The following is a 14,932-nucleotide window of genomic DNA, read 5'->3' as shown; positions in this document are numbered from 1 at the left end:
TCTGTATTATAATAAGCTCTTTTTTTGTGACTTGTCCTCTGGATTGACTAGTGTGTCTGACTAGTGTGTTGTCAGCATTTTTTGTTTGAAGGATGACTTGTCGGTGATGGAACAGCTGGGGTGTAAAACTGCCCTCTTAGCATAAGCCCTACCGGCCTGGGGCCCCCACGGGCGTGGATACGGATTACGCCGTATACGCGAATAGGGACAGGTGTTAGAGCTTCAGCTATGACCAGGGGTGAGGCTACCCATCTCAGCATAGACACCACCTTCACCCCCTGCCCACTCATCTAGCCAGACAACTGGCTGCGTCGTAAGCTCTTAGAGAATATCAGCACTGCTGGCGCCTACCCCGATCTCCCACATCACACTGGGGACCCCTCAATCACCCAGTGAACCCGTGGTCCGGTGGAGGTCCTATCCAAACCTCTCCTAGCCTTTCAGGCTAGTACCCGGGAGGGGCACGCACCACAACGCCGAAATACCACAACGCCGAAATGCCAAAATTGACCACAACGCCGACAGCTAGAAAAACTGCTGTGTACCACAACGCCGAAATACACTAACGCCGAAAAATGTCATTGCAGGACTGCCACAAAGTTAGGTTAGGTTAGACTAGGCTAGGTTAGACTAGGTTAGGTTAGACTAGGTTAGGTTAGGCTAGGTTAGGCTAGGTTAGGCTGGGATAGGATAGGCTAGGTTAGGTTAGGTTTGATGGTGGTATTTCGCCGTTAAGGTACATTTAAGAAACACACACAAATTAATTCAGTTGTTATTTCGGCGTTGTGTTACACAGAAGTTTTCTAGCTGTCGGCGTTGTGGTCAATTTTGACATTAGGCGTTATGGTATTTAGGCGTTGTGGTAATTCGGCGTTGTGGTACAGTCGGCGTTGTGGTCAGTTTTGACATTCGGCGTTGTGGTAATTCGGCGTTGTGGTACAGTCTGCGTTGTGGTCAATATTGACATTCGGCGTTGTGGTAATTCGGCGTTGTGGTACAATCTGCGTTGTGGTCAATTTTGACATTCGGCGTTGTGGTATTTCGGCGTTGTGGCAACGACCCGCCAGCGGGAGGCAGCGGGAGGCAGCGGGAGGCAGAGAGCACGCACCCAGGTAGAGCGGCAGGTCGGCGGCGGGCAGCTCCTCGCCCGGCAGCAGCGCGGCAGAGCTGACTGCGCCGTCCACGCGCAGGTAGAAGCGGCGGCCGTAGCGGCCCGCCTGCACGCGGTGCCACTCGCCCGCGGCCAGCAGGCGCGCGCCTCGCACCACCAGCGGCGCCGCCCGCCTGCGCGACGTGCCTGCGCACAACCCCACCACCCTCCCTCGGTCCGCTCATTTCACACTTACAAGTCACCGAGATCTTTGAATATATATACTGTATAGAAGTCGCGAGTGGATAGGATTTACTCCACGTTTTTCAGGAGCGCATGATGAGCAGCTTGGGAACTTCACCGCTGCAGGGCGCTGCCGTAACGCCCTGTATCGTCTTAGGTTGTTATTTACACGTTAGAGCGCAGCACTGTCGCCCGCTGTCATTCCCCGCACCCCCCCCCCCAACCCATCATTCACTGCAGCTTAAGGTCGTTCAACAGGAGGGGGAAGGGGTGTTTGAAGAGTTCGACACTTGTCCGCTAGGGACCACCACAAGTCGATGCCCTAGAGATGGTGGCGATTGCGGCGGTGAATTAACCAACTACCTCAAACCGTATTAGAAATTTTAACCTAGGCTGGCGACTTCTATACAGTATATATATTCAAAGCCGAGATCGTAGCGCGGGCACGAACACATCCGTATGAACAAAACTGTACATGTTCGTTTGCAAAAAAATGGCTAATCTCCGAACGTTCTTCACCGATTGACACTACGTTGCAATAAAATATGTGCGTGTTTTTATGTACCTACAGGTATGTCATACGTGTGACAGGTAAAAAGATAGATAAAAATATAGATGGTTAAAAAAAACTAATAATATAGATTTTTAATATTTACATTGCTATAGAGTGATATATATAGAGATATATAGATATATAGGAGAGATATATAGAGTTATAGATATATAGATATAGAGATATATACATATATAGATATAGAGAGGTGTGTAGATAGAGGTATAAAGAGATAGATAATTAGAGAGAGACATAGAGAGGTGCGTGGTATATCTGTACCTACTTTAAACAATTTAAAAAAAAAAGATTGAGCATTGCAACGCATGTCGGACATATACTTAAATAATAAAAGTAAACGACGAATTAATAAAAAAACACTAGACTTTCTTGTACATGAGACAATTTTTTTTATGTACTTAGAACACAAACCAACGTGGCTACCCTCGCAGCCGAATAAGCGGCTTCTGTTTGGTCGCACGGTACAACATAAACGGAAGAGCTCAGCACTGCCGAGCTAATCCGCACTGATTCGTTCGTCTCCGTCGGCGAGTTACTGTAGAACCATCTACTTTTACGTGATCCGTCCCCGTTTCCGTGTTATTGTTTAACGGGCCTTACAATATAGTAGGTCGCCTCCGTCCGTATATCACGTGACCTGTGGCACATCATATGGCCCGAAAAATTCCATCCGTCCATCCGCTTGGTAACTTCATACTTTTGACGGACAGACGGACGAAATTATAACCTCCAAAAATATGCAAATGTTTTGCGTGTCAAATTGTATTGTACTAGAAGTTTTGGAAGTTTGTTTAATTTTCTAGATGCTTACATAATAATTTTTTAAATTATGTTATAACACATTATAAAAATTTTATTTTGAAATAAAAATATTCCGATTCACATAAGTGTAATTATAATATGCATGGTAACTCTGAAAATGTTGAAATAAATATCGGGTGAAAAATATTGAGTTAAATATATTATAAGTACATAGCTTACACGGTTGTCTAACTAATCTATTATACAAGATTAATTTTCACCATAATTAAAGTTTCTTATAGCACTGAGTACCTACTTCAAATATAAAGTTGTTCAACATGAAACTTAAGTTACTTACTGTTGAACATATTAGCCATTATACATACAATAAATTTTATGTCTTAAATGCTAAAATTTAACACTTGTATTAATATTATAACTTTTTTACCATAACCTTAATTATATGACATACGACTCGTACTCTCAGTTATATTTTTTCTTAGAGCTTATATAATTAATTTATAGATATTTAAATGTGTTATTCTGTAGTAAATTAACTGTTAAACTAATTTTGTTAATTCTCTTGAATTTGTTATTTCTGTTAGTTTTGTTATTCGGTATACCTATTTTGAATGTAAACTAAGCTATTTTTTTTGTTTTTATATAAATGACATGCATGTATTGTCTATCTATAAATAGTATAAAACAAAGTTGCTATCGACGTCTGTCTGTTTCTTCGCTTACTTCATTTAACATACGCCGTGGAATTTTTGACACGATTTTCACCATCATTTAGAGAATTTCTTCAGAAAGTTTATGTGTATAAAACATTCATATTAAATTTAAAGACAGAAGGGAAATCTCGAAGTTTTTAAATCCAATTGTAAAAATACGCTTAGAAATTATTAAGTGACTAGGATTAATTACCCTAATGTGCACATCCTTTGAGCGTTCCAGAATCGGTCCGAGCCCTCTACTTGTTTTAACATTTTATGTCATAGGGTTGCGTGCTTTATAAACAACTGTGATTTCCTTACAATGTTTGCGTTGTTGTGTAGTTGCGTTCGTTGCGTAGTTCATAGACCAAGCCTTAGAACTAGTTAAAAAAAAAATAATGGGGTGTGGCTGTGTCATAGACACGGCCGTGTGTTGCACTTGAATACGTGTTCGTAACAGATAATATTTTCTATACAAAATATAAAATACGCTATCTTTTATTTCAACACCATATATGTTAAATGTAAGAAATGCGCACTAATGTTTTGTATATGCACTCGATATATTTTGACGAGAGCTGACGATTGAATCTCAAACGAACGTCGTAGCTTCTCCGAGTCAAAAGTTATACTAAATGGAAATCTCGAAACGCAGCAAAATGACCTCAAAATGGCGGCGCTTGCCCCTCCACCGCGCGCGATGCGTCACAGTCCTCACTTAGCGTAACGAATTCTTTGATCTTTTTAGCTATCTAGTGGTGAAATTAAAATTTTGTATGGAGATGATAGATATGTAGCTGAAACACCAAGCTGTATCCCCCGATTTTGTTATCATTCGTTTTTTTTATTGCCTGCCACTATGGACAGGGCCGGTGCAAGGTAAATTGGCGCCCTAGGCGAAAAACCTTAATGCCCCCTTCCAGCCCCCCCCCCCCCCCCACCCGCCGGACCACCCCAAAAAAAATTGTCCTTGCCTCAAAATACATCACGTGAGCCTAATATTTTGTCAACAATCAAATGTAAGCAGGCTTGTGTTTTTTTTCTTTTTTTCTTCTTATTACAAACCATAAACATGTCACCGTGGACTTTAAATAATTACTTATATCAATATAAACATTCCAAACTGTTACAAAAATCCATTTTCATATAGTTTCAATAATCGTTAAACATATTATATGTGCTGTTATGTGTCGTGCTGCGCCGGCCCCAGCTACTTGGCGCCCTAGGCGGTTGCCTAGTTCGCCTGTATGGACGAGCCGGCCCTGACCACGGAAGCGATTGTAAAGAGCAGGGAACATCGGCGGTCACCTGGGTGCACGCGCAGCTCCAGCACGCCGCCCTGCAGCGACAGCGACACGAAGGAGCGGCCGTCGCGGCGGCCGGCGAACAGCAGCAGCCCGCGCGAAGACAGGGGCCTCATCTCCAGCTCCAGGCAGGCCCGCGAGTCGCTCAGGTCCGCCGGCTCCAGCGCCGCGAACGAGCGCCGCCCCGAGAACAGCACGTCCGACAGCTGCTCGTCTGCCGCACGCGACACGCCTCCTGCACTTGTCTGCACTTGTCTGCACTTCCCTGCACTTATACACACTATTACACGCTTTTCTGCACCTCTCTGCACGTGCTCGTGGGCGTGGCCAGGACCTTTGGTCCTGATCGTGGAGGATATATATATATATGTATATATACACACACATATATATACTTATATGTATGTGTGTGTGATTTTTGAAAATTTATTTTGACTATCTCAGGACCCAAAATTCCGTTTTAAAACCAGAAATACTTATATCAAACGTGATACTAATGAAAGGTAGTTCCTCAAAAACCACTCCTTATAATTTATTCTTAATACGTGATCAAAGAAAATACCTCTCTCTTTAGGTGAATACTCCGTGGTCATAAATTGAGCCGTACATTAGTAATTAGTTGCTTTAGTAAAATAAAAGGGGGGGGGGGGGGAGGATGGCTCATCCCTGTCCATACCTGACTACGTCCTTGTAACGTGCACATATTTTCACTTTTCTACTAATGTTTGTACTCTTATATATCTACCTGCATTTTCTGCATATCTCTACTCTGTTCTTTCTCATCTCTGCTTCTTCCTGCACATCCCTGCACTTTCCTGATCATCTCTGCAGATTTCAACACAACTCTGCACATTTTTACACATCTCTGCTCTTTTATGCACTTTTCAGCAAAGCACTTTTCTAATCAACATTCGACAAGCAACTCATACATTACGTTCACATTTATGGTACCATAGACATCTAGACTCCCACCAAGGGCACTTGGTTTAGTTCTCCGGTGTGGTCGAACCCGGATTATTTTCGCAAGTAGGTTCACCAACACACGGCAACGTTTATCACCTGCGAAAATTCCGGATCTGAATCCATCTGCAGTCGAAACTAGATCGACTTGGTATAGATAGTGGGTGAGTCGACCAATCGGCTGTTATGATCCCTGTGATGTGACTTACGAGAGCCAAACGGTTCACTGAGATCGACCTTATTTCTATCCGGGAGATGAATGTGACTGATGTCATTATTCACGCGAGAACGTTTCATAGTTTGAAATTATAACTAATTTGTTATTTAAAAAAAATCATTTTTATTTATAAATTATTTTGTACTTAATTTTTAATTATTAATAATTTTATGTAGTATTTAAATAAGTAATACCTGAATGACTGGCCTTCACTCGGGAGAGTGAAATTTGGTTACTATGTTTGTAAAAATTTTGTACACCTAGCTGTATTCAAAATCAATTTTTTTTGTAAGTTTAACTGAAAATAAAAACAGTATTCGAACAAAATTAATTTAAGTAGAGATTAACTTTAAAGGAAAAAACACAGGAAATTGTTTATCACTGTAAGAAAATTTGGTTCGTGGCTGTATTGCTAAATTAATTAATTCTTCCAAAGCACGCTAACGGTAGAAGTGATTAACGTCAACCGTAGGTGATGTGAAATGTTCTCAGTTTTAAAAAGAAAATAACTTTTACTGTTAGTTTAAGGCTTTATAGCTAACATTTTTTTTTGCCATACAGCAGCTTTATTTAACTCAATTATAGCTGATATACTGGCAAACAAAATTATATCAATATCATCTCATTCAAATATAAAGTGACGTTCCACTGTTCAGAGAGGATTATTCCTTTCATCCTTGTGTAGCTACACATGCAGACAAATATACACCTGCTTTGATGACGTGTACCTTGAAAAGTGTGAGGAAACAGCATTCCGGTGACGAAACACACTGTGAGAAGCGGGGGTTCATTAAGGCCCATACACACGCTTCGAAATTACTACCTTAAAACAAGTGAATGTCCGGACTGTCCTTATCGGGTCATTGGCCTACACTTTGACCGAACTAGTTGAGAAATTAACTGTGGTAAGTAGTGCTTTTAAAGTGTCTCAATATATATCCTGTCATCAAAACATTCGTTTTCGTATCCAATAAAGTACTAGAAGCTTCATTTCTGCACTGTTAGAAATTACAGTAAATTTACGAACTTTTACACGAAGAATTAACCTCAAACAAACGAAGAATTCTTCGTAATTTAAAATAACTGAATTTTCTTAGAAACTACGCCGTATTTTAATTTTCGAGTTGCATGTTTCGTTCTAAACAAAGATAAACTAACATGTGGACAAAGTAAGAGCATTCTTAACACCTTTTAGGAAAGTTTATTTATATTCCGAGAACTCAGTGTTCCTAAGTTTACAAAGATAGCCCTAAATTTACGAAGATCCCTGGATAATTTGTAACCAGTGTTCTTCGTAAAATGAAGGTGAAATTTTTTAACACCGTGCATACCCCAAGGACAACCGTGTTGTTCCCAACACTGAAGTTTTTCTAACATCACTATCTTCTTTTCTTTCGATACTTGAGACATTTCACTTGAACAAACTCAAGGGCGCAGATAGCAAATGATAGCATTTTTCTATGCACAGAAAAAAAAACCTTGCTTTACTTTTACAAAGATTCCTTTGGAAACCAGTTGCCCAGAAATAGTTTGAAATACCACAAGGGAGATATCGTAGCTTTGTAAAACACATGGCTATGGTTATTACTGCATAAATGAAATAAGTTTTTCGAGATAATACTGAGTATTTATTGCAAAAATTGGTGCATAGTTATATAATTTTATTTAATGTTTCATTCAAGCATAATATTTTTAAAAAAATTGAAAAGATAATCGAATATTTAACAATTTGACTTTATTTTGTTTTACAGTACTTATTAATGTGCGTAGTTAATACTTGAAAGCTATTCAGGGAACGGTTTACAAATAACTTTAATTATTGGAGGTGCTGGAACAACACAAAACATAAATTCCCGGGTAAGAATCCGAGCCCAGTATTACTGCGAACAGTATATTTTAGTGATAGAGTTGTTTTCATGTAAATGTAAAAATTTACAAATATCTCTGATATTAAAAAAATTCTGTTCGATTTACAAAAAAAAAGTATAATAACGCCAATATGGCTTTGCAAAACAAGTTTGCTTTAAATACGTCCTGTGCACTTCGTGAGCATTATTCGTCGCCCAGTGCTGACGTTGTGAGGTAGGACTGAGTCGAACGTATCTTTAAGGAGACGAAGAAGCTTACTGAGTTTGATCGAGTCCGGGTAATCGAGCTACGAGAAGGTGCATGTTATTTCCGCGATATTGCAGAAAGACTCGGCAGGGATGCATCCACAGTCCATCGGTGTTGGCAACAATGGTCACGGGAAGGCACTGCCTCAAGAAGCCCGGGATCCGGCCGCACACGGGTCACTACTAAGAGGTAAGACCTCCGTATTCGCCGCACGGCTGTGGTGGATCGTCTTGCATATGCAGCGGCCGCACTTCGCTATTCCATAGGCATCATGGGTTCTACACAGTGAGCCCGATGCCTTGAGACACCACCTAGGGTTTGGGGGTTCAACCCCCCCCCCCCCGATTTGTTTTCGAATCGTCCAAGGGCGTAGCCACCCGTCCACATCCTACTAGCCTACCAGAATACTCGTTCCGACACAGCGAGGAAGTCAGAGTGAGCATAGCCCATATCTGTCAACAACGCTGACGCCACGAGAAGGCTATGGGTTGCAATAAGCGGGAGAGGCTATATATTCGCATCACACGCCCATTTCGGATACCTGGCGAGAGCCTCTCTCGGTTACAAGCGCCGGCTACGGCTCCGACCCGTCACAGGTCAGCAATCCTTCCCCGCAGGGACCAAGGTTCCTTAACCAATGTAACAAGCCTATTACTCGAGGAACAGCTCCGAGCCAGACGTCCTGTAGCGTTCATGCAACCAACTCCGAATCACTGCCATCGGCGACTTGAGTGGCGCGAAGCTAGAGCTCATTGTAGGGCGGAGTGGAGATCTGCTGTGTTCTCAGATGAGAGCCGTTTCTGTCGTGGAGTCAGCGATGGCCGTAGGTTGGTAAGAAGGAGGTCAGAAGAGCGCTTGGAACCAAGCTGTCTGCGGCGTCGACACACCAGGAGTTAGGGTCGGGGAAGCTATTTCCTTTGACAGCAGGAGCACTCTCGTCATCATCCAAAGAACTTTGAATGTGGCTTCGTGCGCCAGACTGATGATTGAACCGGCTGTGCTTCAATTCATTTTCAGTATTCAAGGGGTGTTTTCCAAAAGGAGAACGCTGCCGTCACCCTACGTGCTCTACAGAGTGTCAAACAGTTGCCTTGGCCTGAGGGATCACCAAACCTTTCGTCCATTGAGCACGCATGGGACATTATGGGAAGACAAATCCAGTGTCAACGAATACCAGCATTAACCGTTGCTGATTTTAATGAGTGAGTGCAACAGGGTTGGAACTCCATCCCACAGAAATGGCATACGGCACATGTACGACACAGTGCATGCAAGTATGCGAGAGAAGACACGTGGCATGGTGGAACATTAATAACTGCTGTAGTCGCCACGATTTTTAATGCACGTTAGCATGCCTGCATCCAAAATCGTGGCGACTACAGCAGTTATTAATGTTCCACCATGCCACGTGTCTTCTCTCGCATAGGTACTTGAAACTGTGATATGGAAACTTCAATCAAATAAATGTGTTGCCTATACAAATTAATGCTGAGCATAAATTGCATTCCGCTAAACTAATATCATCTTAATGATGGGATTTCATTTTCCGCCAGCGTGGATTCAGTATCGCAAGACAAAAATTCTCACCAAAGTAGGGATTGCGAGTTGGCGAAACAACGTTTGAAATTCTCTGACCTTTTCTTTATTTACGAAAACGATATTGGTGTAAGCATTTCCTCTCTTTTGATAACAAATGTTTTAACGCAGGACTTATTTTCAAACATAAAAATTCATGGAACATCTATTTTTATTTAGTGTACACTCAATAAATTAATATGGTAACTTTTGGCCATCGCAGTTTGTCGGCCGATGCCGGCTGACAGAGTGGTCACAGTGCCTCCGATAGTGTTAATCAATTAAACCCAACCAGTTTATACTAAGCAATGGACGTTCCAAATTTTTTTGTGTGTTTGAAAACGAATTAAACGTTTAAAAAGTTATTATAAAAAAGGAGGAAACGTCACACTAATGAAGTTATGGTGAAATGAAAAGAAAAAAACATACGGAGAATTTTATAACTTGTTCCTATGACTTCTCGAACAGGATGACAATTTTTTTTCCGGGTGCAGAGAATATCAAAACAAAAGTTTTCTTGCTTTATCTCTATTTAACACATACTGTAATTTTTTGTTAATGTAAAAGAGAAATTCATGTAAACTTGCAGATATTTGAAATATGTACATTTACATGAAAACAACTGTATCACTACAAAATAATAACTGCAGTAGTACTGGGTTCGGATTCTTACCCTGGGATTTATTTTTGTTTTGTCCCAGTACCTACAACAGTTAAACGTTATTTGTAAACCGTTTCCTGAATCACTTTCCAGTATTAACTGCGCATATTAATAAGCACAGTAAAACAACATAAAATCAAATTTTTGAATATTCAATTAACTTTACCATGGTCTAAAAAAAAAACATATTTGAGAATGAAATATCAATTCAAATATAAAATTATGCACTTAATTTCTTATGAAATACTCGATATTATCTCAAAAAAAAATTTCATGTTTGCAAAAATAACTATTGTGTGTTTTGTGCAAAGTTACGATATCTTTCTTGTAGTGTTACAAACATTTTATTGGCAAGTGGTTTGATATCTTTCGTGTAGTATTACATTATATTTATTGGCAAGTGGTTTTCAAAGGAATATTTTGTGAAAGTGCAGAAAAAAATTTTTTCTCTGCCTGCCTGCATGTTCGGCCTTATTTGAAACGCTCGGTCGAGCTCGGGAAAGTTCGGCCGTCGCTCGAGCGGTCCGGCGCGGCAGTGGCCGCGGGGCGAGGGCGACCCGCCAGAGCTGGTCCTTGGCGCTACTGGGTTGAGGCCGCCCGCCGCCGCAGTGTCGACACGCGCCCGGCCAGGCACGACGGGGCACGTGCACGCGACATGACCGCGGGGCAACTGCGCAGCTGGCGAGCGTGACGCTCCAGGCTCGGCCCACGACGAGCCGGGCACACCACGCCCTCCCATCAAGGGAGAGAGGCAGCAACCGAGACGCTCTCGGTACACGGCATTTGGTGGGAGTGATCTCGTGAATGCGACGAAAGTCAAGGAACGGAACTGTGTAACAACTACGTTGTCGCCATCTGTGGCGGATGGCACGAACCAAAGTTCACAAAGGCAAAAAGAAACTTTTATAGTACATATTAACTTTTAGTGAAATTTTTAACAAGATGAGCAGTATTTTAGTAAAATTCCTTGTCGAAAATCAGGTGTTTAGTATTATTTTTAATTTTTTTTTTGTTTTTTGTTTTTATCGGAGACGTTTCATAATACAGTATCAAATTGTGAACGTTAGAAGCAGTAAATTCTACTGTTCCGCGAGATTTAAGCGTGACAAGCAATCTTCGTGGTGTGAAACTCCACGATGAAGAATACTTACTGGTGGGAGCACAAGTGATACGCACCTTGCTCGCAGTGGCGCCCCGACTTGCCCAGCGGGCAGTCGCACTCGTGGCCCGCGGCCAGCGGCACGCACGTGGAGCCCTCGCGGCACGCGTGCCGGCCCGGGTCGCAGGGGTTGGCGCGCTGGGCGCACACGGGGCCGTGCCAGCCCTCGGGACACAGGCACCTGCGACACGCCATCCCGCCGTCACTGCTCAGTTTACACATGCTCCAGCTCTGCGGCACACGTCCAACCTAACCACCCACAGACAGGGCCGGTGCAAGGTAAATTGGCGCCCAGGCGAAAAACCTTAATGCCGCCCTCCCCCCCGCCCCCCGCCGGACACCCCAAAAAATATTTTCCTTGCCTCAAAATACATCACGTGAGCCTAAGATTTTGTCAACAATCAAATGTAAGCATGCTTGTGTTTTTTTTTAATTTTTTTACTTATTACAAATCATAAACAGGTCACCGTGGACTTTAAATAATTACTTATATCAATATAAACATTCCAAACTGTTACAAAAATTCCATTTTCATCTAGTTTCAATAGTCGTTAAACATATTATATCAGGTGTTATGTGTCGTGCTGCGCCGCCCCCAGCTACTTGGCGCCCTAGGCGGTTGCCTGGTTCGCCTGTATGGACGCGCCGGCCCTGCCCACAGAAGTCCTCTTCAATTCTGTCTCAATTCTGGCCACTCATTAGGTAGCGGCGGAACGTGGACGCGATCTTTCAGGAAAGCCCCAAAAGAAGAAGAAGAGAGAAAAAATAATTCGCACGGCGTTTTGTCAGGTGAACGTGGAGTTAAGCGACCAGTACGACCATTCCAACGGCCAGGGACTTCGACGTTCTACCATACTCGTACAAAGAGATTCCAATGAGGAGATGGGCTCCATCCTGTTGCAAGATAAAGTTTGCAGGTTCACCCTCTACTAATTGGGGGGGAAGAGCAATTCTTTCCAACTGCAAGCGAGAAAACAAAACAAAAAAAAAAGGCACTCGCACATTTGCTAAATCTATACCTGTTTGAGTTACTCTTTAATTGGTTACTTCGAACCAAAACTCTACAACGCTTACAGTTGATACTATTAAATTTTATTACTGGGACATTATTTTACGGACATATGGCTACAACAATGTTTCCCTCTGAAGTAGCTTGGCTTCTGGGTTGTAGCCGCGTCCTTGGCGAATTGGTGTTTTATTCGCCTAGGACGCGGCTACAACCAAGAAGCCAAGCTACTCCAGACAATGGCCGTGAAGGCCTGCGAACATTATTAATGTTTTCCTCTTTTTACATCAGGCAGAATAATATCATAATCACAGGTTAACGGAAGTGAGTACCGTACGTATTGAATACCTCGATGACGCCGGGTTCAAACAAAATTGGTTCGGAGAATCACGAACAGAGTTGATAGTAAGACAAATGTAAAAATTCTTTGCAGAATTTCATCGGCATGTTTGTTCCAATAGTGAACATTAATTTTGTACTTTATTATTTTATTTAATAGTTTGAAATAATTATTAAATGTTTATAAACGAAATTTATTCACAGGTGGCAAAACAGATTTTTTTCATCCCCATCGTTTTAAACAATTTTGAACATCTATTGTGCACATTATCGTTTACTTTTACAGTGTAAGTGAATTATTGAATATTTTAAGTGAAATTTATGTACAGCCGGTCGTACATGGCACATAATACACAGCGCTACTAGTGAGCTGAGGTAAAACTACAGGGAAAAATACAATCGCTTGCAACAACATTTAGGTTGAAACACATTTGAACATGGTTAAAAGGTACGGTTTGGTACCTACAATGCCAACGTGATTGTTTCTTATTTATTTCAAGAGAGAAAAATTCAGATAAAAATATAATATTTTATTTCATAAATTTAAACTACTGGTGACACATAATCACTCATAACAAAATGTTTGAAATTAAAAATTAATATTTACTGTTAATTAATCATTATTGATTGATCAATAATTAATTTCCTGAGCAGTAATTTTGAAGTGAGTGATAATTGTGTTTATTCGTGTTTATTAGATTATTTTTATTTTAGTAAAATTTCTAACAAATACAAATAAGCATAGTATTCTTAAATACTTGAAAAAGAAATGAAAGCCAAGAAACACCGCGCTGTGTTATTTTTAGAAAATTGTCTCATTCTCTCTTTCACTCTTTCACTCTTTCTCTCTCTCTCTCTCTCTCGCTCTCTCTCACTCTCTGCCGTTTTACCCCTTACAATTACTTCCGAGTCGAGGTTTGAATTGCCAAAGAAGTTTCAATTCTGTCACGTGTACTGAGTTACACGCGCTCTTTTTTCCACCCACTATCAATAATCATGTATTTAATGGTGTTATTTATTACTCAGTTTCTAGTGAGTTTACGCGGTATGGATTCACAGAGGCCGTGGAATTAAACGTACATCTAAACAGTGGTAAAACACGGGATTTTATAAAATTTAACTTAAATTTTTAAATAGTAGAGTTTAGATTAAGCGAGCTTCAATTAAACGAGGCTCCGTATAATCCGAGTCGACCTATTACGCCATTACCAACACAGTCTGTTGGAACTTTTGGTTGAGGACCTAGAATATGATCTAACTGTTGTCGATAGCCTAAAGAAAATTAGCTTCGAAATTGCCATTTACTAGTTGGACAAATCATGGAGTGACGTGAAGAAAAGAAGGGGGAAAAGGGGGGGGGGATAATACCACTAGGTCAGCTAAAACCGAAGACGGTTTCCTCATTCTATAAGTGTTAACCGAGTTTTCGTTTTCTCCGAGGTTACCGTGGCATGTGTCAAGTACATGGACACGAACAAATCACGTTTGTTACGTTTATTGCTTTTTGATGTGTAACATATTATTATCTCTTGATTCATGGCATTTGGTAGGATTAATTTCGGAACGGAACGGAAATGTGTTACCACGGTGATGCCATCTGTTGGTGGATGGCGAGAAACCTAAGTTCCAAAAATGCAAAGGGAAATTCTTTTCAGTGAGTTTTAGCAAGATATAAAAAAATCCTTGTCGAAAACCATGTACAAAGCAGGAGTTTAGCATTCTTTCAAGTCTTTTTTCGCTTTTATCGGAGCTGTTTTTTTTTATTTTGTTGAAAATTTCGGTCTGCTAATCAGGAGTTTTTCCGGCAGCGAATTCTAGCGGAGGGTGGAGAAACTACGTGTGGTTCGCGTCCAGAAATGTGGTTGGGAAAAAAAATCGCGTCACGTTTATCGGCGTGTATTATGGTTACGAGATCACGTGACCCCCCCTCGCTCACGTGAAGGTGGAGCCGTGGTGCAGGCAGGCGCCGCCGTGCTGGCAGGCGTGCTCGTGGCACTCGGAGGTGCCGCACTGGCCCACGCCTCGGCCGGTCGCCGCGCGCGTCCGCTGCAGCGCCACCGTCGCTCGCCCCGCGCGCAGCTCCACGTCGAACAGGCAGCCGGCGAAGCCCGCGTGCAGCGGCAGGTCGTGCGGCAGCAGCGAGAAGTTGCGCGACTCGTGCCCGCCTGCGCCAGCGTGCGGTCACGTGCGTTACAACATACACTACCCCTCGAGTCCAGATCTAGGTGTCAAGGG

The 14,932-nt window shown here is 42.0% G+C and overlaps 1 protein-coding gene across 1 annotated transcript in view; it reads right to left on the bottom strand.

Moving 5' to 3' along the window:
• Positions 1-14,932, bottom strand: part of LOC134528764 (protein eyes shut) — a 113,536-nt gene that overhangs the window by 24,647 nt on the left and 73,957 nt on the right. The window contains exons 15-18 of the mRNA XM_063362469.1: positions 14,634-14,862; positions 11,370-11,533; positions 4,670-4,879; positions 1,109-1,297 (exon numbers count right to left, since the gene is read on the bottom strand). Of these exons, the coding sequence (XP_063218539.1) occupies positions 1,109-1,297; positions 4,670-4,879; positions 11,370-11,533; positions 14,634-14,862 (792 nt within the window). The remainder of the gene's footprint in view (positions 1-1,108; positions 1,298-4,669; positions 4,880-11,369; positions 11,534-14,633; positions 14,863-14,932) is intronic.

Source organism: Bacillus rossius, chromosome 1, assembly GCF_032445375.1.
Source record: "Bacillus rossius redtenbacheri isolate Brsri chromosome 1, Brsri_v3, whole genome shotgun sequence".
NCBI classification, from domain to species: domain Eukaryota; kingdom Metazoa; phylum Arthropoda; class Insecta; order Phasmatodea; family Bacillidae; genus Bacillus; species Bacillus rossius.
Note: the sequence above shows the minus strand (reverse complement) of the source record. Positions and strands in the feature narration are given on the sequence as shown.